Source organism: Phoca vitulina, unplaced genomic scaffold (genome assembly GCF_004348235.1).
Source record: "Phoca vitulina isolate PV1807 unplaced genomic scaffold, GSC_HSeal_1.0 scaffold21, whole genome shotgun sequence".
Taxonomy (NCBI): domain Eukaryota; kingdom Metazoa; phylum Chordata; class Mammalia; order Carnivora; family Phocidae; genus Phoca; species Phoca vitulina.
Genome location: NW_022589724.1, coordinates 28,035,478 through 28,060,585, shown reverse-complemented (window position 1 = coordinate 28,060,585; position 25,108 = coordinate 28,035,478). Strand labels below are relative to the sequence as shown.

At 48.2% G+C, this 25,108-nt stretch overlaps 1 protein-coding gene across 3 annotated transcripts in view; it reads right to left on the bottom strand.

The window, feature by feature from the left end:
* The window catches only part of FUBP3 (far upstream element binding protein 3), a 51,163-nt gene that overhangs the window by 12,733 nt on the left and 13,322 nt on the right, over positions 1 to 25,108 (bottom strand). For all 3 annotated transcript variants that reach the window (XM_032418295.1, XM_032418296.1, XM_032418297.1), the window contains 10 exons: positions 24,716 to 24,821; positions 13,996 to 14,029; positions 11,617 to 11,666; positions 11,177 to 11,248; positions 9,854 to 9,911; positions 7,659 to 7,821; positions 6,353 to 6,451; positions 3,590 to 3,694; positions 2,185 to 2,287; positions 1,447 to 1,547 (listed from right to left, as the gene is read on the bottom strand). In XM_032418295.1, the coding sequence (XP_032274186.1) occupies positions 1,447 to 1,547; positions 2,185 to 2,287; positions 3,590 to 3,694; positions 6,353 to 6,451; positions 7,659 to 7,821; positions 9,854 to 9,911; positions 11,177 to 11,248; positions 11,617 to 11,666; positions 13,996 to 14,029; positions 24,716 to 24,821 (891 nt within the window). The remainder of the gene's footprint in view (positions 1 to 1,446; positions 1,548 to 2,184; positions 2,288 to 3,589; positions 3,695 to 6,352; positions 6,452 to 7,658; positions 7,822 to 9,853; positions 9,912 to 11,176; positions 11,249 to 11,616; positions 11,667 to 13,995; positions 14,030 to 24,715; positions 24,822 to 25,108) is intronic.

Genomic DNA, 25,108 nt, shown 5'->3' with positions numbered 1-25,108 from the left:
TGGTACTGCAGCATCTACATTCTTTTTTATATGTTGAGGGCAAATGTGGTCAAGCCGAGAGCCCCTCCATGGAAGGCAGAAGCTGAGCCGATGCTCAAGACAGCGGACAAATGTCTGGCAAAACCTGCCTATGCTGATTCAGAGTACACTGAGCGCTTACCCAGAATCTAAACCAGCAGAAAGCAGAGGTGGCTGGAGTGCTCTTTTCCCTGCATTTGGCTTTTAGGAGAAACAAATGATGAGTAAACAAGGCAATTTTAGGGATTTATGTTGAAATGCCTGCACGCGCGTGTGTGCGCACACAGCCCACTTCCTGGCCTGCACCAGACTCGCGGAGGTGAGGCTGTCTCCCCGCCGCCTTGCACCTCCGTAGCTCTGGGTCTGTCGACTCTTCCTGCTACAAACGATGCTGGGCTCACTTAGGGACTCTTCTGAACTGGTCTCATCCTAAGAATTGCCCTGGACTCTGGCAGAAGCCCAAGCCCCCTCTCTGGGATCTGCTGATTCGGGAAGTCTGCGGTGGGGGCCATCATCCTATAACTTCAACACGACGCTCAGTGACTTGGGGGACCGTGTGGGCGGCATGCCTGGTACATCCCCCCCAACTCCCCCCCCCGCCCCCGCAGCTGAGGGCTCGCCCCGGGGAGGTTCAGAGGCTCATCCCAGCTCACACGGCTCATGGCAGAGCAGGGGCTATGGTTTCCGATCGCGTGCTTCTCCTCAGCTCCACGTGTTTTTAAACTTCCCTCAGTTTGGCACACCTGAGAGACATGCTGACCTAGCGTCAGTCACAGGGGTTCCAGGAGCACTTCACAGCAGGGGCAGGCAGAGATGCTAACAGCCTCACACAAGCTTGCTCGCATCCCCAGACAGAGATGTGTGCGGAATCCAGTGCGTGAAGACAGCTCTAAGACTCTGGAGGAGCCTGAAGTGTTTTCTGAGGCTAAGATTAGAGCTTATTTATTTTTTAAGTAGACTCCATGCCCAGCATGGAGCCCAATGTGGGGCTTGAACTCGTGACCCTGAGATCAAGACCTGAGCTGAGATCAAGAGTCGGACGCTGAACCAACTGAGCCACCCAGGCGCCCTGGAGTTGACTTAACACAGTTCCACGCAAGGTGCCCCCGAAGGCTTGACACGTGGTGACCCGCGCTGTACTTCTCCCAACAGTTCAGAGTCAGGGACTTACCGCGTCAAGAACACCTGGACCCTGGGGTAACAAGGCAGGAAGGCAAGAAGCTAGTAACAAAATACATGAAGGCAGGAAACAGGCAGGTGTCGAAAAGCCACTGGCCGTGTACCCGGAAGTGGTAACTGACAAGAGTGCTGTGTTCCAGAAATGTGACCCGAGAGGGCGTGGCTGCTCTACGGTGCTGCCCCGAGACCCCGTGTGGCACTTTCTGCTTTTGCAGGTGACGCATGGGAACCCCAGAGCGCCGGACCCACCTGGGCTGTAAGAATAAGCTCATTGATGATGTGTGCTGCGTGCTGACACCGATCTGGGGGTCCCATGACTTGTGCAGCTCTCTCCGGACTAATACCATCGTCTGCAGAACAATGTGAGAGGCGGGGTTAGGAAAAGCCCAACTTCAGTTGGAAACAAAGGTCAGTCGGACTTGCAATCAATGCATAGAGAAGCATGTACGGTTACATCTTTTTGCATGGTCCATGTCAATACTCGCTTCTCATGCAATTACAGGCATTTAAAACAGCTATCGTTACAGAAACACAAAACAATAAAGCAAAAGAAAGCAGAGCTGAGCTACGGCAATGTTGGCAAAAATGAACCTATCACAACGTTCTCCCATCTGCAGAGAAATGAGGAAAACTAAGACAATGTAAACAATTTTGCTCATGAAGGTAAATCCACAAAATTTAAAGAACTGTTCTTTATTCTAAGATGTTAGTCCTTTTTTAAAATGGTTTATCTTTAAATAATGAAGTCAAAATAACAGTTTTTTTTTTTTTAAGTCTTTACTTAACGAAATTAAAAGCTGGAAATGCTATGAGGGCCCAGAGGAGAAAGCTAGATTGATAATTTGGTAATAGTATGGGGGAGGAGGGGGAGGAAGAGAAGGAGAGAGGGAGGGAACACACAATGAGCTAATTACAGAGTCCTTGTCTTGTTAAGTGCTTTATAAGTCTTCACAGCACTAAGGATTTTTGAGGGTCATCAAAACCAACCTGGCTTGAACTGAATCCTCACCCCGGCATCATTCTGAATCTTTTTGATCATTTCCCCATTTCTTCCTATTACAATCCCAACAGCAAACCTTGGCACAGACACCTGAGCACAGGGAAACAAAACCTGATCAGAGCTGTCTGCAAATCCGTTATTTCTTAAAGGATACATTAAACCCCCCCCCCACACACAAAAAAAACCCAAAAAACAAACAACTTGATTTTGATTGCAGTGAATTCCTGGAAATATGATCTAGCATATTTTTCCCTCTTAGGAAAAATATTGTGATTGATGATTGTATTCCTGCCTATTAAGTATATCTAATGCGTCTGAGATTTTATCACAATAGTTATAAAAATGAAGGAAAGCATAATAAACCTTATACATAAAAGGTTAAAAATGGCAAGCTTATCTCCCCAGTTCCATGAAATCAGCATAAATACACCAGGTAGGCTGATTATACTGGTGGTCCTTGAAAATGTTTTTTTATCGCCCCTTTATTCTTTTATTGTGATAAAATATACAGAACATAATCTATCATTTTAACCATCTGTAAGTATATAGTTCAGTGGCAACTGTTGTGTAACCATCACCGGTCTCTATACCCCCACCCCAAAACCTTTTCATCACCCCCCCCAAAAATTCTGTATCCACTAAACAGAGACTCTTTCCATCAGCCCTGGTCACCTCTGCTCTACATTCCGTCTCGGTGAACTTGCCCATCCTGGGCACCTCGTGGAAGTGGAATCCCACAGTATTTGTCCCTCTGCATCTGGCTTATTTTACTAAGCGTGATGTTCGCAAGCTCTCTCCATGGTGCAGCGTATTGCAAGACTTCATTGTAAAGGAAAGCTTTCTGGGGCACCTGGGTGGCACAGCTGGTTAGGCGCCCGACTCTTGGCTTTGGCTCAGGTCATGATCTCAGGGTTGTGAGATCGAGCCCTGCGTTGGGGTCTGCACTCAGCGGGGAGCCTGCTTGAGATTCTCTCCCTCTGCCCCTCCCTGCCCCTGCACACGCTCGCTCTCTCTCATAAATACATCTTTAAAAAATTTTTTAAAAAGTAAAGGAAAGCTTTTCATCCCATTCCACCTCATCAGTAAGTTGGGCTTCCAGGTCTGATACAATCACAAAGCAGAGCACCTAGAAAACCTGGCCTCTGGTCTTCACCTAAGCAGCAGGAAAAGCCTTGAGGCAAAACCTCATAAGCAGGAGGATGGCCCCATTCCCTGAAATGCGTGCAGCTGGCTCCCCTCCCCACCGCCGACTATTTCGGTCCTTCCTCACAGCCACCCTGGCTTCGAAGGTGAGATCAAAGCTCGCTCACTCCCTCAAGCTAACCAAAGTGCAGCCTACAATCGGAAAGTGCAGCCCGTCTGCCTGGGAACTGACTTGCGGGGCAAGCATACCTCTATGCTGCCTCCTCCCACGCGGGCACCGAAGTCACCTCGGACACCTCGGAAGTCAGCTTGGTCTTTCTCTCGGATGATCTCTAATACCATTTCTCTTGCTTGCTGTGTAAACACAGAGAAAAGGCATTATGGAAACCAAAATCCCAAGAAAAGACATGACACCAGGTGACATTTCAAGATCAGACCCTGTTACGTCGGGCTTAAAGACTCAGAAGGCGCTTAGCTATGGGACAGCTCACTTCCTGGGTTACAATACAGGACATGAGTAGGCTGCTGGGGAGGGTTACATATATCAAATCTTAGATGATGTGTTCTTTACACTGCCCAAGACATCCACACAGACAAGGGCCCTCCCGCCTTTAAACCACAGTCGGATCAGCACATTTGTGCTGGGTCAGAGCTTGATTACTATGGCCTGAGGCATTTTGGCACACTGTTTCTTCCTGAGAGCTCTGTGGGCAGATTCCACGGAAAAGACATTACAAGGCATTCCATCGCAGAGGATCTCTGGGGAGGTGAAGGGAAAAAGCCAGCCCAGGGGGCCTGAAAATATCTTCCAGCACCCAGAGATCAAATACCCCAATTACCAATTGGCAAGACTACCTCCCGGGCCTGACACTCTCAGAGGCACACTCAGCGTCCTCTGCCCCCAAATGCACTTAAGTCAGTCCATCGTCCCCACACCGATCCCAGCCCCATAGGAATCTGCACAAACATCAGGCGTACATAACAACTCAAGGTCATGGGAACCCAGACTGCATCCTGGTTCTGGAAAAACCAAACCAAGCCAAAGAACCCCAAAACAGCAATTAAAGTCTTCAGACATTTGGAAAAATTGGAATATGGGACTGACTATAAGACGATGTTAGGAGACTTGCTATCACTTTCTTAGGTCTGGTTATAGAAATTAGTTCTTATTCTTAGGAGACGTATGCAGGATCTAGGGGCAGACGGTCATGACGCCTGCCATTTACTCACTTAGAAATGGTATGGTAAAGCAGAAATAAGTAAATAAAGCAGACACACGTTAGCGTGGCAAAATGACAGGCCGGATGAGGCTACACACGTACATGTTCACCGTTCTATCTTTTCAACTTGTCTGTATGTTTGAAGTTTTTCATAATAAAAAGTTGGGGAGAAAAAACAAACGACCAACAACTTATCCTAAACACAGCAAACAGCTTTTCCCAAATAAAAAATGTGGAATACACAGTTTTAAAATTAAAAAAAAAACAAAACTAAAAACCTTTGGTTGTCACGATTTTCCTGCAAATTCAGGGAACATCAAGAAATAAGCTCTTTGCTCCAGTGTTCTTTTCATAAAAGAACCAAAGGTTCCACCAGCGACAGCAAGCAGGGAGCCCACCTGGACACGTTTAGGGAAGTTAGAAGCTCTGGGGGGCAAGGCACCTGGGGGACCCTGGCCTGCTGGAGGGGAGTGAAGGGCCACACCACTGACTGGAGCCCAAGGAAAGAGGCTGTTTTCATCACTGGCCCTCAATCCTGTTTTAAAACCAGGATTTTACATATGTAATATGTACTTGGACCAGAAGAACTACCAGTGACACCAACTTGAGTTAAGCCAAGCAACAGCATTAAGCACTGGGGGAAATAAATAGGTGAAGGGGATTAAGAGGTACAAACTTGCATTTATACAAGAAATAAGTCACAGAGTTGAGAAGTACAGCACGGGGATACGGTCACTAATACTTTAGTATCTCTGCACAGTGACGGAGGGTAAGCGCACGCATGGTGAGCCACTTCGTAATGGACAGAATTTCCCAATGTGTTGAGTCACTATGTTGTGCCCCTGAAACGGACATAATGTCATGTGTCGATTACAGTAAAAACACATCCATACGTCATAAGCACACACATAAATACCTCCATACGTAAATAAAGTATCATGGGAGGGGAAGAATAGGGGGAAATATTTTGCCGGAGACCGGTAGCCTCCGCTGGCTCAAAGCCCCAGAACTCCCACGGAGAAACAGCTGCTGACAGACCAGCTCACCAAGGTGCGTCACCCCGGCGCTCCTCTAAATGCAGCAAAGCCGCAGCACGCTGCCGCGGGCAGGGAAAGAACATTCGGAGTTCACGGGAACAGACACATTCCCACAGCCAGCCCATTCACATTCCTGCTGACAGCGAGAGTCGGAGGGTGGATCTGCCCCAGATGGTCTAAGACTAAGCCCCCTACTGCTTTCCGAAACGGGCTGTCCTCTGTGGCTGGGAGCTCAGGGCACAGGCCGCTTGCTCCAAGGGCACACATATGCCTGTGGGCCGCTCACCTCCCACCTGAGCTGGAGGTCTTGCAAATATGGGCCAAGAGAGAACAAGCAAGTAAGAGCCAAACAGAGCCTGCAGCTGAGGTGCCCGCGGGCCAACAGATGGGAGACTGCATCTGATCAGTGCAACAAAACCGTCTTCGTTTGCGGGAATACTGCGTACATGCAGTGTCCATGACCATCGCCGCCATCCTCATGTGGCTCTTAGGCTCTCAAAATATGGCCGGTGTAAACGAGGAAATCCGTCCTCATTTACTCTGAATTAATCTAAATGGCCACCTGTGGCTCGTGGCTCTGGTGGAAGCAAGACAGCCCTGCAGCCCTTCCATCATCAGACTTGGTTTGGGACAACAGTTCACCTTAAAGGAACATCCAGTGTTACAACTTCTTGAGTGACACGCAAGCTCCACATATTCCTCCCAAGTGCTACCCCCACGCCCAGGACCCACCCGATCCGTGGTTTCTCCCCTACCTGTACTTTGAACGGGTCTCCCGTGATGCGGAGAGGCTTATCTGCTCCCGTAGGCAACGGGCCGTCCTGGATCATGACCATTTTCACACCTGTCCGCTCCTGTGGGGGTAGCACGCCAGAACAGGCCTCATTGCCGTGAATAAGAACGTGCATGTACTGCAAGCACAGGGCTGGGCCCTGTCTACCATCAGGCACGTCCCACCGACCATGAGGTGCTGCCCTCTGAGGATGCCAGCACGCAGGCCATGGTAGACAGCTGCCAAGTGCGATATGGAAAACCGTTTCCCAAAACCCTCCTCCTTTCCTGGTCCCCAGAATATCTCAACCTGATGAACTCTTTTTCGGAGCTGCCAGGCACTAACGTCATCTAGTTAGGGCCCGTGCACAGCTCTGAGACGGAAGGGTTCCCGTTGCCCTATTTCACTAATGGGGCGGGCCCTGAGAGCCAGCTGCCCAAGGTCCCAGAGCTGAGGTGGGGCGGGGAGGCAGCAAAAGGTGGATTCTGGCTTCCAGGACCCTAGAGCCCACACTACAGTGCCCACCGGGCCGAGGGCTGGGCTGTGAGCACGCACCCCTGACCTGCAACTTCAAAAGCTCAGTTGTTTGGAGATAAAAGTTTGAGCATAACTCATTTGGCAGCAAAACTAACGTGAACTCTCGGGAGTGTATCTATAGCCCGACTCGCACTGAGTGTGACTGTCATTGCATTTGACTAGGCCAACAGGCATCTGATTACAGGGTGCGCCCCAGAACTTGCCAGGGGTGTTCAATTCTGAAATACGTCTGGCTCCCCATGTCTCACACGAGGGATTCTGGAACAATAGCAGCTAATGTCTGGGGAGCATTTACTCAGTAACGGGCTCTGTGCTAAGGATCTTAGGTAAAGACAAAATCAAGAGAATCATTTCAGCCTCATGACAGCAGCGAGACCGACAGGGCTCTGAGCCCTCGAGAAATACTCAAACGTATTTAAGATCCCACAGCTAGCAAGGGGGCGTACGGCTGGCTAAGAGCCCCAGCTCTGGACGCGGTACTTCCATCTGAGATGTTGTCACCTGGTGGTAAAAGCAACCCTCACAGAGCATCACTGCCCCAGCGGGCCGCGGGACTTGGCATCATACCTGCCGCGGTACCTGTTCATAAAGCATCTGTCCCACAGAGGATCTGTGGCACCAGAGGGTGCTGGGAAGCTCTGCACCAAGGGGTGTACAGCCAGCCCAGCGGGGGGAATCCGAGTTAGGACCAGCCCTCCCCCCCCAATCCCAGAAGGCCCGTTGAAGCGCCACCCTGCTAAGGGCTCACATACCTGCAACTGCTTGATTGTTTCCCCTCCTTTGCCGATGACCAGACCCACTTTAGACGCAGGGATAAGAATTTCCTGGATCGTGCTATTGCCGTCTATGTCGTTATGAAAGCCAGGTCCGTTCCGACAGCGGTCCACGATCTGCCCCAGGAGCCGTTTGGCTTGTCTTTGGGAGGGAAAAGAATCACAAGAGAAGGAGCATTAAATGAACGTGCTGGGCGCCCATGGGAGGGAAACAGCACCGGGGGAGGACCACGAAGGAGTCAAGGCAGCCCTCCATCCAGCTCCAGCTCCTGCCCCCACAACCCGGGAGGTCTCTGCCATCCGCCACGCTACCGGGCTGGAATTTAAAAGCAACACACACCGCACGCCAACATTCCAACACAGCCCTGTCCGGCCTGCCCTCTGCTCCTGAGGATGTCTGGCGTTCCCATCACCATCGTGTCTTGTCTCCTATCACAAACGTCAGCCGCTACGGTGGCGGAGACCACCTCTGATCCCTCTGCACCTTTCCCTGGTCCCCAGTCCGCCATAATGCTTCCCACAGAGGAGACACTCAAGAGATACTCATTAAATACGGGCAGGAGAGAGCAACGAGAGAGGTGGGAAGAAAGAAAGCGAGGGTTAGTAGTCACCATCTGAATTCCCAGACTCCAAATCTCTTCTCCCTAGCCAACCTGCTCTCCGGCTTTTGAGCTCAGGCTATGGATTGCCAGTGTGGTCTCCAGGGGTGGGAAGAGGAGGCAGGGGCCTGGGGCAGCTGCAGAGCCACAGATGCCAGCTCCATGCCTGTCCGCTTGGATCTCCAGGCCCCCCGCTTCCCCTGTGATGCTGTCTGGTGCCGGGGGACTCGGAGGCTGGGGAGGGACACTGCCTTGTCGACATAGCACGCCCAGCCTGGCCCCCCAGGCCACCTGTTGGGGCGATTGCCTTTTCAGCACCAGAAGCTCCCCTGGCTGGTCTGGTCTGCGGTATTTGTTCTTTAAATCACCATGTATGGTCTGTTTTTTGGCTCCTCCTATAGGGAAGAATTCTGCTACTATGCAGCACCCGAAGAAGAAAATGAAACTGTTTCCTCCTAAAGTTACAATCCCGTTGCCCCGACTGCCTGGGTAGAAGAGGAAGCAGGAATGGTTAGAAGAGCAGAGGAAAGAAGAGAGAAAGGGAGGAAACAGATGTTGCCTTTCATCGTCTTGAGCCTCTCTGGGTACAGAATCGGCCTGGCCAGTCTTCTCAGCGACACCAGCTTTTTAATATTTTGCTTGTGTACTAAATTACCCTGTGTTGGAAGAAAAATGCCTCAACTCTAGCAAACCCACCCCGCTTGGCCTATAACGCACACCTGCCAGTGATATTTATTCTGGTTCACTGCTTGCAATGTTGCGGCAGAACAAGAGAATTTAAACTCATCTGGACTCCCGGAGAAATGGAAACAGTAAAACAGCCCTATCTACTGAGCCAGAGAGAATCTTAGCACCCCGTCCCCAAATACAACGCTACTCAGCCGACTGAAAAGGGAGAGCGAGCAGACTCTAAGTTAGTACATCCCTGTTCCCCAGGAGGTTCGTGGATCGACAAGGCCTGCCTCTGGTGGTTCAAGGCTCTGGGCACGGGTGTCCCACGGTCAGAAAGCAATGCCAGCCATAAGGTGGTTGCAAGGGCCCCCCACAGTCAGGACACCCTCTGACCGGTCCATACAGCCCTCCGAGAGGAGCAATGGCCACGAAGAGTCAATTCATTTGGTTCACGGATGTCAGAAGGGCAATGGGATCAGCCCCAGGCAAAAGACCTGGTACCAGGATTCTCAATGGTTCACCAAGTGACAGGCTCACGAAGGCAGACCTGCTCAGGGAAAGGAGGTGTCACCAAGGAAGAAGTAAAAGCTGATGAGAGCCTTCAGGCGGGGCGAACACACGCTCTTTAAAGAACCTGGTGTATGAAGTGGATGTTATGACGGCTGCCAGAAATTCTGTAGGGTTTGGAAAAAAAAAAAAAAGGTGATACCTCATGTGTTTTAAGTAACAGCAAACTCCCCTGGCGTGGCCACCTCCCAGATCCTTCTCCACAGAAGCATCTGCTTCGTGGCCAGGCTGCGGCAGAGATCCACAGTGTTCAGTGACAGTTTTGCCCTTCCATGTCTCCCCATGTGGGGAAGGAGGAAGAAGAGTGACAGGAAAAAGTAAATAAAATAAACTTACTCAATACTTTCTGGGGTTCCGGTAAGTACACAGGGCCTCTCTGGAATCCCAGAACTCTCTATAAGAAGAATCAAGAAGATGAGGTGTGTTGGTGGGCGTCAGGCTACCGTGCACCCGTGTCTCTCTGGGCCGCTCCTACAGCGGCCCCACAGAAGCCCAGGCCCCGGGAAAGACAGTTTGCTTCCCCTTGTGGAGAGAACAGGAGGCTGGTAGCTCCACCCTAAACGCTCAAAGTAGAAACAAGTTCTGCAGGGGGGGCGGGCAGGACGCTGCGGAGCCCTCAGAGTGGGTCCTGATTGGGAGTCTCAGCTTCATTTCTGACCCATTTGTGTGCTAAGAAGTGCCTGAGTCGCGTCACCCGCTCTTCCTCAGTTTCTCCGCCTGCAGAGTGGGGTAAGGTCACCTGCTTGCACACCAGTGAGCAATTTAATGGCAGATGCACATCAGGCCTATTACCGGGTAGTGCATGAATCTCCCAAGAGAGCAGTGATATCTACGTGGAAATAGTTCCGGGCGATTTGACAAGAGAGGAGAAGCTTGCTTTCCAACACCACACGACGCTTTACTTTGTTCCTAAAAAACTTGCCCCTTAAAATTCTTTAACTCCAAAAAAAAAAAAAAAAAAGACAAATAACTGACAGCAGTTACTGCCTTCGAGACACTGTAACGTGTATCTTTTAAACAGACAAATGCCTCTCTGGTCAACAGTCCTCCACACCCCCTCCTGCACTATGGAAAGAGACCAAACTCAAACGAGTTGTTCGCACTATTCGTAAGAATGCTTCTTTTCCTCAACCTCTCTCCATAATTCATGGTCAAAACGGACCCAGCTGGGAAAGGGCCTGAACTGTGTTTCACGTGTGCTCATTTAGCCAGAACCCCCCCCCCCCCCAGCTGGCCTTGGCCTCTTTCCACAACGAGGGGTGGGAGGGGTGGTCTAATCCAGGGGAGCCAGTGAGCAGTCCCCAGGAATGACCCCAAAGCCACAGCACTCCTCTAGGCCCCACTGTCTGGCATAACACCCTGGTACAGAAAACGGAGTTCCCAGAGCAACAGGTATCTGGCAGGGACCACGCGGAGCCACAGAACTACGGAGGGCCTCCTCCAGAGGCCAGACGGGCGGCCTCATCTCCGGGCCCGCTTTTGCCCTGGTTTTTCTGGTTCTCATCTGAGTCCAGCTCTAAAAGCACAAGGAAAACAGCAATCGCACATACTTACCCAGGCCCCTAAACTTCTAAGCAACGAGCAAAGGTAATGAATCTGGAAAACTGGACAAAATACTGATTTCTACCAAACTGAGATCTAGGAAAAAAGAAGCCTTACCTGAAGCAATCTGAATTTTGCAACCAGATTCTGCTTGAATCCGTGAAATCTGCTCACCTCCCCTGCCGATAACTGAAACAAATGGAACAGGGTCAGAACATTACTCCGTTCCATATTTAACCATGCATGAATGACTTAATTAATTCAGCAAACATTTACACTTGGCTCGCGGCACTGCAAAGCAGGGTGGCCTCAGCGAGCCACGGAAATCACATGTGAAACACAGCGGACAGGTACAGGGTACTCCAGCTGAAGTGAGGAGAGAGGTGGGGTGGGGAGAGAGATTGGGGGAGGCAGGCGCGTGGGTTTCTATCTCTCAGCCTGGAGAGAGCCCTGCTGCCCTTTGGCGCTCTGGGGGACACAGTGTGCAAAGCATTCTACCACAGCGACAGTTACACTGAGAGATTCATCAGGGGAAAGTAGATAATGTGGATACTTACTAAATCCAACCATTTTATCAGGCACTTTGAATTCTTCTGTTATTACTGCCCTAAAAACAAAGAACATTTTGGAAAAACATAAAAAGAATTTCACGGCCATTTCAGGTTCCCCAAATTTCCCATGTTGGCAATGCTGGAAGACAGAGACTTAAAATGAATCATGCCAGTTCGGCCAACAAGTCCCCAGCCCTCAAGAAAGAGCGTCATCTAACGGGCCCTTTGGTCAATCCCTTCTCGAAAAGATCCAAGCCTCCTCTCTCGCTGTGTCAGAGGAAGAAACCTCTGATTTTTCATTAAACCATCAACTCTACTAACAACTGCCTTTTCTTCTTGGTATTGCTTAACACTTAAAAGACTCTCCGAGGCTTGTGAAGTTAGTTTAGACTCCTCTTCCGGTCTCGTTGCTAGATACAGACAGCAATGTTGAATTTCTCTTCAACATTCCTTGTTTCCCCATCTTTTTATTGCTTTCTGGCCTCCCTCTAATTTATCTGTTGTTTCGGGTGAGATGCTCCAAATGGAACCAGTATCCAGCAGAGGCCTAATCAGTGTTGACCAGGACAGGATAATCACCTCACTTACTCTGCAAGGTACTTTCGTTAAATGCTATCCCATCCATTACGTGTTGGGTGGTTTGTTTTTTTTTTTTTAAACAACTACTGCACTGGTTCTTTCAAACAAACCTTCAGATTTGCCACAGAGTGTCCTGTGGACAATATCTAATTTGCCCAACGCCCCAGAAAGCAATTAAATCTAAACATTTACCTTAGGAGGAAGCTAAATGCAAGTAGTTTAAAAAGAAAAAAAGGTAAGCATTTTTAAACATCTCTCACACAGCTGGATTTTTACCCATCATGGAGAAGATCGAATCAAGTGCACGTTTTTAGGGACAGCGGGGCACACAGGAGAAAGACGGCATCATCAACAGCACTCGCCACTCCATCAGTCTGAGGAGAGCAGACCGTCTTCTGCCAGAGTTTACCTCCCCCGGTTTATACATGTGCAGAGATCCTCCCTACGTCTTGGGATATTTGAGTTCGCCCCCAAATGAGGCAATTCCAACGTCCTAAATCAGTAACACTGAGGGCCCGACACATCCGGACAGGGCGCGGGGTCCCTGTGGGGAGTGTTTCCCGGCCGTGGCGAAGGGTCACGGTGCTCCCGTGCGCACAGCCACAGGACTGCGGCTCACGTGTGTAGCACCGTCTGTTCTCAGCAAGTGTTACTGGGGAATTTACTAGAAGCCGTTCAACACGATCACAATACAAACTGCCACACAACCCAGGCAGTCCCTCAGCCCTCAGGAACGGCAGGAGCAGACTCTCTTTGAGGAAGGAATGTATGAAGATGAGCTGCTCTGCGCCCCCTGGGAGACAAAGCTCCATTCTGATTGCGAGGCTGAAACTTGTCGAATGCACAAAGTATGAACATTCTTGGGAAAGTAAAATCTTAATTACGGCTTTATAGGAAAATTATGTTTGATACTAACAGCAACATCATTTAAATTATTCTAATTCATTAAAAAACAAAGCAAACCAGTAACACAAAACCCAGGTTAAATCTTTTGGTTAACTGAGGCCTGATGATTTCTAGAAACTCCCAAACATCTGTGTAGAACACAAGAGCATATAACTGTATCATTGCTGGTGAAGATTAAGGATAATATGTTATAGTACTGGATGCACACCACAGAATGTCATCCATGAGGGAAGAGAAACTGTGGCAGTTTCCTGCATATTTTATTCTTTTTGAAGGATAACACTGTGACCACAAATATCCTATCTTACAGACTGGTCTTTTTAAAGCCCAGACGTCTCTGTATCTAAATCCTCAATATTTAAGGGAAGGCTATGAGGGTAAACTGAGGCAGGGAAACAACTAGGCCTTTCTCCAAGGTTCTCTGGCAAGTCCCTCCTCAAGGGCATGAGCTGGAGCCCGGGCTTCTGGCCGCCTAGGCCCACGACTCCTTGAGAATCACAAACTTTATCTTGTGAAAGCCCAACGATGCACACTTCTTGGGGACGACTTTGCTCAAATGAAGGCATTAAGGATTCATAAAACACTGGGGAAGCCATCAACTCAGGATGGAAAATTTCTCTCTTTAGATTAGATGTATGTGGACAGAAAAGAGCAGCTCCCACACTCTAGAGATCTGTTAAGTTTACATGCGATAATGGCTGATTTTTAATACCTCCTGTTCGTTTATCTTTTGAGCTTTCTCTGTCTTGGGAAGGACTACAAAAAACTTGAGTCTTAAAGAAATCTAGCCCCTGGTTTTCCCATTCTCAACCTCTGACTTTCTAACACTCTAGTACAGATGGTGGATCAATAAACAATTAGAAATGATCAATAAATAATAAAACATAACCCACTGCTTACCTTTGATGTACCAAGGCCCCTAACTGGTTACCTACTGTGGCAAAGAGAAAGAGAAAAGAAAAATCAAAGCATTAGCTCGGATAAACTAACTCTATCCTTACACGAGTTCTTACCATTTCGGGGAGGGTGGGGGGAAGAAAGGCAGAAAAAAAGCAAACAGTAATTTAGGCTCAGTGGCTGCAATGAATGCGTTACATGATATGAAACAGGAGGGGACATCTTGATCAACACAGTCTCTAACCCAGTGTCCAGCTGAACGCAGGGTAAGAAATTGATCTGCGTGTCCACATGCTGAGAGGCCTGGGAGAAAATCCTGCCTGCCTAAATCCCTCTCCCTTCCCACCTCCCTCCTGCTCTGGATCCAGACTCAATGTAAAGATAGTGAGGGTTCCCTCTTTCTCAAACAAATGAGAAGGTTTAACCTCCTAGCCTGGGAGCATTGTTAAGGACGGCTCCGTGGCAGCTGTGGTCACTAAGAACATGCACATATGTTCCTGCCCGCCACGGGGCAAACCCCACCCCCCCAATTCTCCCTTCCCTCCCAAGAACATAAACATCTCAAGGAGAGGATCTGGCATCTTCCTTCCTTGGGCCTCTTCGCTGACCCACCACAGCAGCCCATATGCAGTGGACGCTAGGAATGAGCAAGTGCCTTTCAAGCCCACTTCACAGAGACAGTGCCAAACAGCCTCTTACTATGAAAACCAACTCTGTAATCACATTCCCACAAAACCACTTTAGCTACGCTTTTTGTTCCAGTTTCTCCTCTTTCAGCTATTGATGAGTGTCTCCCTCACCAGCCATCAGCAAAAAGGATTCTGTGCTGTCTCTCTTTTGGAAAACACAGCCCAGGAAACAGTCAGCGGACAATGAAAAAGTATAAATCCTAAACATATTCCGAGGAACTGAATGGATCTTGCAATGTGCTAACCAGAGCATTCAAAAATATGTCTCTGGGGAAAGTCAGAAGGAGGACAGACAGGAGATCAGTGGGGAAGGGTCAAGCCCATCAGCTTCCAAACAAAGAGTGGAATGGTCTGACATCTGAAATCTACGACTCCCAACCGCTCTTCTTTCTGCCTGAACTTAACCCTGTCCTTCTGACTGGACAGGAACTGGTCCTAAGACGACAAAGGAAAAGAATCCAGATCATGGTATTTTAAAAGAAGAAGAAAGAGTATAAAGAAACAATGCTAGCAAAAAGTAAACGAGGCTACGGAGTCAGTACTATATTTCTTCCGGATCAATAGCAAGATAATGGTTTGCAGCCAAAATATCGACATTATATACTATTAATCTGCTTATCTCAGGGATAAGAGAATTGTTTTTTATTGAATCTTCAAATTTTCTTTTTGCCTTTCCAGTTAGAATGTGACAAATGCTCTCACTTGGGATAGGTGGTGCTCAGGATTCCCATCCCATGTGAAGACTGTTCAATTACAACCTTGGGCAAGGAGTCCTCGTCACATACTCGGTCCCTGGATGGCGCGCACATGAGAGGACTGTTCACCATCTAAGGCAGTGGGTATGAAAAATACAGGCTGAAGAAGGATGTCTACAAGAGTGCCCTTGAGTTTGGTTAGCTGTCCCTACTCAAGGGCCCAGCTCAGTCTCCCCGCTCACTTTCAGAATGCCTCTCGGGGGGGTCAAGAATACACTGAAGATGGAGAGACTAAAGACTGAAATGCCTTGACATGCCAAGAACACAGAGGTATCTGGTCCCCAAACAGGGCAACACGGCCAGACCTTGGCTCCTGGCCCACTGTGCTGTTTGGTAAGAGATGTCAAAAGGTTGATGATCTTCAGATATTTTGGCCAGAAAAGCTACAGAAATAGGGTAAAGGGCAACGCTACTGTAAAGAACGTCATGAGATTCAGGAGAACATTCAAAAGGCTCTTGGTCGAAAGCCACTTGAAATTTTATGCTTGTCACACAAAAAAGGGCAATTCCTTTTTGTTGGTAAGGTACGTGTCACAGGTGCCCACTGCCTCGCTGGTAAGGGGAGGGGCTCGAAAAGAGCAAAAGTCGAAGCACACACACCAGCATCCCACTGAGAGACGGACTGCTGAGAGCCACGACACCGAAGGAAATCAAATTCCAACCCAGACTCAACTCGGAGTTGGTGGACTCTTAGGAAGCATTCTTGCACTCTTCCTCTGTGCAAATGCTGAAGCCGCAGGCTGAAACGTGCGATTTATTAAAGTTTCAGTCCCTGCGGAAACGGCCCCATTTGATGCCTACAAGTGAAAACCAACAGTTAGATCGGGCACTCACACGGGGGATGGGTGACGTCCACTCCACGAACAGGGAGCCTCCCCTCAGTCTTCACAATGAAGAGGGGTCCGACAAGGGAGGCATATGGGGACCTATCAAGTTCAATTCCATGGTAACTACAGTCATTTTACTGTAAAAAAGGCAAAATGCTGCATACAATCCGTCCTATTTCCCGTTAATGGTGCATGCTGGCCCACAATGCTTCATTTCCCCTCAGAAGTTCACCCCAGCTCCATTCCAGCACACACATGCGCGAGTGCACACACACACACACACACACACAGGTGTGGTTCTCGTTTACCTGGCACACCACATAATGGGAAGCCGTCTGGGCTAGGAGAAAATGAGCTTCCCATAGAAAAGACTCATGCTACAATATGAGAAATTTTTTCTAAAGAGTAATACTCTGCCAATTTCAATAATGATCTTCAAAAAAAAAAAAAAAATAAGGCACTGGACACATTCTTCCCCACTAGTGAGGAGAAAAATGTCTTCTTCTTTCTTCCCCTAAAGAAATGCTACAAAATATCACCAAGGAACATACCTAACTTTATAACATGCATCAATTTTTTTTTTAATTTTTTTTAAGATTTTATTTATTTTTTTGACAGAGAGAGTGAGAGAGGACAAGCAGGGGGAGCAGACGGAGAGGGAGAAGCAGGCTCCCTGCTGAGCAGGGAGCCCGATGCGGGACTCGATCCCAGGACCCTGAGATCATGACCTGAGCCGAAGGCAGACACCTAACCATCTGAGCCACCCAGGTGCCCTAACATGCAGCAATTTTAAGAGTTAACCCCCACGCCCCCCCTCACAAAAGCCCCCATCCTCCTTGTAGGAGCGCAGACAGCACGCGTGGGCACGGTGCACAGAGCAGCAGACCAGAGGCAGGTGAGTGGGTCGGCCAGGGCAGAAAACATCAGCACTTTTTATATAACTGACCAAACAAGTGAATAAACCAAAGCTTCCTCTACAGGTTTTGGGAACAATCCTGCCCCCGTCCCTGGCTCCCTGGCTCCTCCGACTCTGATCAATGCCTTTCCAGGCCCCGGTTACAGTCAGGAATACATACAGTCAGCGGCAGGGATTTCTGCCTTTTTCTTTTCTTTTAAGATTTTATTTATTTTTTTTGACAGAGAGAGACACAGCGAGAGAGGGAACACAAGCAGGGGGAGTGGGAGAGGGAGAATAGGCTTCCCGCGGAGCCTGACGCAGGGCTCGATCCCAGGACCCTGGGATCATTACCTGAGCCGAGGCAGACGCATAACGACTGAACCACCCAGGTACCCCTTCTGCCGTTTTCTAAGCACTTTTATAAAGCTTTCTTCCCAAGGACAGGACAAAGGCTTCCTGTGTTCTAAGGCAGCAACTCTCCACCCAGGGCCACAAAACACTGACCTGCTGAGTTCAGCTGAAAGTCCTTAGGCAAGTAATCCATCACTAATTTTGCAAATTGTCATTTTTAAAAAATCAAGAGTGAACTCAAGCTATTCTCCATAATGGCACCCTCACTTGCAGGCTCACGGCCCTTGGCGAGCGGTCTTCTAGGCACCTCACCGCTGAGCCCATTCAGGCCTACCAGAGCCTCGGGAGGCAGACGCTTTATCACCAGGCCCGCTCTACCAACCAGGAAGCTGGAGGGCCCAGGAGAGCACCCGTGCCCCTGTGAAGGCACGCTGGTCACACCTCTCTGGTCTGGGCACTGTGCCAGTCTGGAAGCAACACCCTCAAGAAGCACAGAGTCTAGCAAGGCCAGGAGGAAGCTCTGGATGAGCAGTGACCTGACCTAGTCTCCAAGGCTGTGGGAGCATTAGGAACCCCACCTGCAGCCCTTCCCGGTCTGAGTGCCTGCCCACAGCCTGCCTGACCTGAGGAGCACTGGAGTGACATTAAGAGGAAAAACAGGCCTATGATACATGTTTGTAGCACTGGGCCTTATTTTCCTTTAGGCCAGAGGTCATAAAATCAGTTTTGGGGATCACAACCAGCTTTATTAAAAACTGAAATCAGAAATGGAGTATATCATATATAGTAAGGGTATATATTCCATTAAGCTTTTATTTCAGCTACACATGTGTTTTAGTGTGTGTGTACTAACTAGTTCTGATGGAAATATTGAGTGGTGTTTCACTCACAATAACTTGTTATAATCCTTAGGATAACCTCATGAGGTCAGTATTAACTCCATTTTACAGGTGAGGAAACAGAGGCTCAGAGAGGTTAAGCAACCTGCCCAAAGTCACATAGTTAACAAATTGCAGAGCTGGGATTCAAACCCTACTCTACCACTCTGGAGCCCACATTTTCTTTTTCTTTTTTTTTTTTTTTTAAAGATTTATTTATTTTTAGAGAGAAAGTGTGAGTTCACCTGCATGTACACAGGGAGGGGGAAAGGGAGAGAGAATCTCAAGTAGACTCCGCACTGAACATGGAGCCCAACAAGGGGCTCGATCTCATGACCCTGAGATCACAACCTGAGCCGAAACCAAGAGTCGGACGCTTAACTGACTAAGCCACCCAGGTGCCCCGGAGCCCACGTTTCCCAGCATGCACTATCATGGCACGAGAGACAGTGACTTGGGTTCAAGTCTTCCCTCTGCCACTTCTCAGACATCAGCCCTTGGTCAAACCACTTCTCCAGACATTGGTTTCCTTATCCACATGAAAAGGAATTCAGGCTTCTGGGTTCCTTCCAGTGATCTTTTCTTATTATACAGGGGCCTCCCCCACCCAGCTCCATCTCTACATCCTGGCAATCACTAATCTATTCTCCATTCCAAAAATGTTATATAAATGGGATCACACAGTATGTAACCTTTTGTGATTGGCTTTTTCCACCCAGCTGAATTACCTGCAGATTCATCGAGATTGTTGCGTGTATGAATAGTTTATTCCTTTTGTTGCTGAGTAGTGTTCTACCGTACGGATGTACCATTTTGTTAGCCATTCACCTGCTGAAGGACATCTGGGCTGTATCCAGTTTGGAGTCATTACAAATAAAGCTGTCATAAAGATCTGTGGACAGATTTTTGTTTCTTGAGAATAAACAGGTCTAACTGTGGGCTGAATGGCAAGCACATGCTTAATTTTGTAAGTTTTCTAGAGAGGCTGTACCACAAGATGTGTTTTTAAAAGCTCCTTGGGTGGGCCTCACAGCCAGCCAGGGTAGAGAGCCACTTAGGATCATACATTTCCTAAAAGGGTTTTGAAAAACTATAAATCCACTTTTAAGGTGACATCTAAAAGTAACCCCTACGTTAACAGGTACACAGAACACAGCAGGTATTGTACAGAAGCTTCGGCTCTATCTCTGTTGTAACACTGATGCGACAGAGTATGAGCTCAGTCATTTCTGTGGATGATCTCTATCTACTGTATGTGGTATCTAGTTGGCTAAGCCAACTGTCAAACCTGTCAGATCATACTTCGCCAGGGGGAAAAAATTTCACTTCCTTTTTCCAACTTACACATACGTCTTAATATGCACCCATATGACTACCACTCACTTCTAAATTTTAATCCTAAAATGGATGGATGGATGGACGGGGAGGAGGGGACTACCTAAGTCTCTGTGATGAGCTGCTACCTGAATAAAAATAAAAATCAGATCCTGTCCCTTTCAATATTTCTTACCAAGACTCACGCTTTGTTGCTGGGGTATGCCCCACTCAGAATTCTGGACTCACGCCTCTTGAGGCATCTGAGGATGGTGATGTGCCACCATAAACCAAGGGGAAAATATGGCAGGGGACACGGAGATGAGAAGGGCACAGTGTCTCCACCACAGACCCAATTCTGAGAGAGATCCGTTTTAGGGAAGAGGGGGCACACAAATGGAAGAGCTGGGACAGGGCTCTTGGAAACCCCTCTCCCCCACCTCAGGGGTCTTCACTCCCCCTGCTTGAAGACTACTGCTGGACAACACTCCTGATCCCCCCCTCTCCATCCCTGCCCCATCCCGTCCCCCCCAGGCCTCAGGGACTAAGGTTTAGTCTTGGCTCCTCATCCCTGCAGCCCCCGTCATTCTCCTCCTTCAGGGGGTACGAGCATGTGTCGGATTCAGTTTCTCTCTTTTCAGAGCAGAGACTCCTGCCAGGGGTGGCGCGGGCCGTAGGTAGTGGTCCACACAACCCTGCCGCCCAGCAGCAAGAACCCTGGCCCTCCCCACTACCTAGCACCGGCACCTCTCATCCCTCTTCTCTCTTGCAAAGTGTGGATTTTAAAAATATCTTCCCTCCTCATTCTTGTTTCCTCCTTCTCTTTGTCCTGGGTCACACGTGCTGAAACAAAACTCGGCCGGGGCCACAGCGATACTCTGTCCCGATCTTCCTGTAAGTGGTTCATGCAAGAGCACACTCAAGAACTCTGCCTTCGCTCACCAAGAACGCCATCTAGATAACGTTAGAAAGGGCGGTACTATCTAAACAGTAGTACAATCAAAGACTGAGGGCCTGTGGGCCAGCTGCACAGCCATGCTCCTGTGCTTCCTGATTGTCTCCGGCTGCTTTCAAGTTGACAGCAGAGCTGAGTCGGTGGGACAGAGCCCATATGGCCTGAAAGTCTACAAAAATTTACCGTATCGTCCTTTAAGAAAAGTTATGCCAACCCCCGATTCAGATTAAATTAAGCTAATACCAGTCTCTTCAATTTGGATCTTACTTTTCACGAAATTTTCTAAATGCTAATCGTAGGACACGAAGAGAAAGAACATAAGCATCAAGCGTTTATCCACCTACCACGTAAGGGAGGTAGGGAAAGAAAGAGCCCATCTCCAGGATCACAGCCTGTAGAATCTAGTAGGAGAAGCACATGATATACTCTGGTATCTGCAGAATAAAGTAGATATGTGCCCCGGGAAGGGGACAAATGAACAGCTTTCGAGGTTCAGAGCAGAATGTGATCTGTTTACTCTCCTGTCAGGTGGGTGCTTGAAAAGGGGGAAGAGGAGGGAGGAAGAACAGGGGCAAGAGAAGAGGCTAGGTGGCATCTGGCAAGGCACTGAAGAAAGTCAAAAGATGAGGATGAGGCCAGGTTCTCGGGAGGATGTCCCATCAATTCTGAGACCTAAGGACCAAGCAGGACTTAGCCAGGTAAAGAGCTGGGAGGGGGGATGGGTTTCGGGAAAAGCAAAGAGAAGAAACAGATGACCAGGCTGCTGCAGAGCGCAGAACAACAGGGAAGGGGGGAGCCAGAGTAGAAAGGCGGGTTAGGAAGGGCTGGATCCCCCTGGTTACCGGAAGCTGCCACAGGTCTTAGAACAGAGGAACGGAACTGGTCAGACTGGCTTCAGCGAGAGGCCTCAGCTGTAGCAGGAAGAAAGTACCAGATGGAAAAGCTGTCTGCCACACTGAGGCTAGCAGGAAGGTTCCTGAATTGGCAGGGTGCACCTCAAAGACTGTTATGAAGTGTGGGTGCCAAGACCGAAGATGTTAATACTTACAAGGATCTGACCCAAAGCAGAGGGCAGTGGACCGACTGCTCGGCCCAGGTCAGGGCACCGAGGCAGGCAAGGAAAGCCGCGCTCTGACCCCTTCTGGCTGGGCTCCGAGCGGGCTCACGAGCCGGCAGTGTGACGCTTCAAAGCTGCCCAGGACACAACTAACCGGTCCCTTCCTACAACAAGAACAAATCCTTTCCCTTATTTTACTTGTTTTCATCCTCCTATTCGTGTACTTGTTCGCAAATCTCAATGTCCTGCAGAAACCCTGAGGCTTCTGAGGGTTCTCTATGGTTGACTTACGAGTTGAAGCACTTTTGGACAGACCCAAGCAACACCTCCAGAAACTTGTAGGGGACTGAGCTTCAACCCTTGAGAGTTTAAAGAATCCCGCTTCTGAGGAAAGTTAGAAAGTTCATGTTGCTAAAGAAGTGATCTGCTGAACCTCTGTCAAAAAAACCCGAGCCTTGGGTGCCTGGGTGGCTCAGTCGGTTGGGCATCTGCCTTTGGCTCAGGTCATGATCCCGGGGTCCTGGGATCGAGTCCCGCATCGGGCTCCCTGCTCCGTGGGGAACCTGCCTCTCTCTCTCTCTCTCTTTCTCTCTCTCTCTGTCTCTCTGTGTCTCATGAATAAATAAATAAAATCTTTAAAAAAAAAAAAAAAAACCCCGAGCCAAACCAAACAAATGAAGAACCGCAAAGCTTTGGAAATCTTTATTGCTCAGAAAAAAGTGCAGGAATTCCTGCTTGTTGTTCATCTCTGCTTTTCTAAACTCTCCTCTCACAAACAGCATGACTGTGACCCCTAGGAAGCTGTTGGGTAACCATGAACATCACTGTCCTTGACAGGACCTGTTTATTCACATATTTATTTATCCAAGAGAAGAGGAATGGCCCAGTGACCTTATTATCCCTGTCAGAAGACAACTGCGGCCTGCCCTGAACCTGTTCCAAATGCCCAGAGCTCTCTCTGAACTCGACGGCATATCTCCGATGCCACAGGTGGAGACCGACTTGGAGGAAAACAATTTACATAATTCTGTTGTTGGAAAGGTGCTCAACTGAAGAGGATTAACTGTCAAGCTGTCATGTCCAGTGTAAAAAGCCTGAGGGAAGTTTCTCGTTCTTCACACAGTCTGTTGTGTAAGATGAAGAGCTGGCCCAGACATGAAGGTTCTTTCTCAGTTCTTCCCTACTGTAACTGGGCTTCATATTTAGAAGGAAGAAAAAGAGAAACCGTGTTTGTTTTCTGATTCCAAGGACTCAGTCCCTAAAGGCAGACATGGAAAAAATTATGGTTCTCAAAACAAGAGGTGAAAATACACTACAGAATAATGAACTGGAGTTCCAAGTGAGATTCTAGAATTTCCCGTGACTCCCTAGCTACATCTGCCTGCTCCCAAGGTCTCTTTCTTGATAAACTCAGAGCCTTTTACAAATTTCCCTCAAATGGGTGTACAGAGGATTAACGGGAGAAGAAAGTCGGCCCAGCGCCCGTGGTTTCATTTGCAAATATCTAGGTGCTCTTTATGCAAAGGACACAGTGATCGCCTGTGCTGGGCACACACAGGTTTTACACTTCCCGCCACACGAGGGGTGCAAGCAAGGCGGGGAGTTGTGAAAGATATAGATCATGATTTCTGGAAACAGTGGGCCAGAGGGACTGTCCATTACCAGGGCATGTGCTCAGAGCCAGACAACTTAGTTTTATTTTTATATCGATGTCCCATAAGAGAAACTGAAGCACGATTGCCCTGAAAAGGTAAAAAGGTCACTTTGCATTACAGTTTTTCTTGTCGGCAAAAATGCAGATAATGCAATCAGTCATATTTCTTCCTAAGAAATCACTAACACCAGTCAAATATAAAAAGATCACAGGGTACCATTTTGGAGTAGCAGTTTAAATGGTCACCTTAGCTCCAATGGCCCTGGGGTAGATTTTGTGTGTGTGCGCTCATAAACAGTTCCCTTAAATAGACAAGAACTTTTACACCCAGATGAGCGCAGCCCCCTTAAAATCTTCACGCTGTGACCCTATACAATTATTCCAAAAAGGTTAGCACATTTAAAAACAATGGCAATCTCCCCTTTAGGATTCCCTAAGAGACGTGAGAAACCAGTCACACCACATTACATTTTTTTCTACATACATCAAAACACACACTTTTTTTGGAAAAGGAAATTACACCATATCTACCGTTGTACACCTTGATTTTTTTCCATTTAATAATACATTGTAGAGATATGTGCATACACACATGGCTGGGCGCACATGCAGACAGGCAGCAGGATAGAAGACATGCTGCGTGCATATTCATGTACAAACTAGTACATTTCAGATTCCCTTTTATAATAAGTCATACTTTGCAAGACACAAAATGCGATCCAGGAAGTCCGAGTTCCCTGTACACACACAATCTGACAGATGCTCTTTGCCAAGCTGCTGGTGACAGGCACTTCTAAGTGGGCTGAAGTAAGTACAGAAGAAACCAACAAAGTAACACATGGATGAAGGAAAGACGGGCGCTTGTGGGGAGAGCCTGTCATAAACAGGAGTGCTGAAAAACTCAGCAGACTGCAAAGAGGTCACCACTCCCTTGCCCTTTATCTTTAAGGTTAGGATGTAGCCACAGCTTCCTCTGGGCCATGCACCAAATCTTAGCTTTTCTTTGGAGAAAAGTGGGAAGTTCAATTTCCACGTGTGTCTTTGAAGAACGGAGGGCTAAATCAAACAGAATTCTCGAATCAGTCAAATTACTTCTGAGCTGATGCGCAAAGGCCAAGTGAGTCTTTTACCTTAGAGCCCAGCTGAAAACATTCCCGTATTATCAAGGCAAATAAGAACTCAAATGCCGGAGAATTGTGCAGAACAATCATCCCCAATATGCCCCCTCCACTGTTCCTCTTCAGAAAGACGCTGGAGAGCTGTTAAGGAAATGGCTGACACCAACTCCAACTGAACTGGCAGGTTCGCTACCATCTGAAAGGCAACAACATTTACTGCAACTTACCTCCGTCATCCAAGGGCCGTTTCTGTACTCCGTATCCATACACTGAGGGGTCCACTAGAGGTGTAGAATTATTCAAGTGAGGAACTGAATCAATTTTAGCAGCAATCTACAGAGAGAATCAGATTTAAATACTCAGTAACAAATCCTGGCTCCATGTGAGGGAGAAAGAGGAGAGTCCTCTTAAAAGGCCTGTTATCCCATTTCTCCCCCTGACCTAGATTAATGCAAGGCATTGTCACCAAGGGGACAAACACTTTTCAGCGCTAATTGAATTCTCTTTTGGCCTTAACAACAATGTCTTTAGAAATAAAATACTTCCAAACATTTGTGTTCTACAAATTAGTATTTTTAAGCTATCACTTAAAATACAGGTATACTGCATTCTAAGAAGAA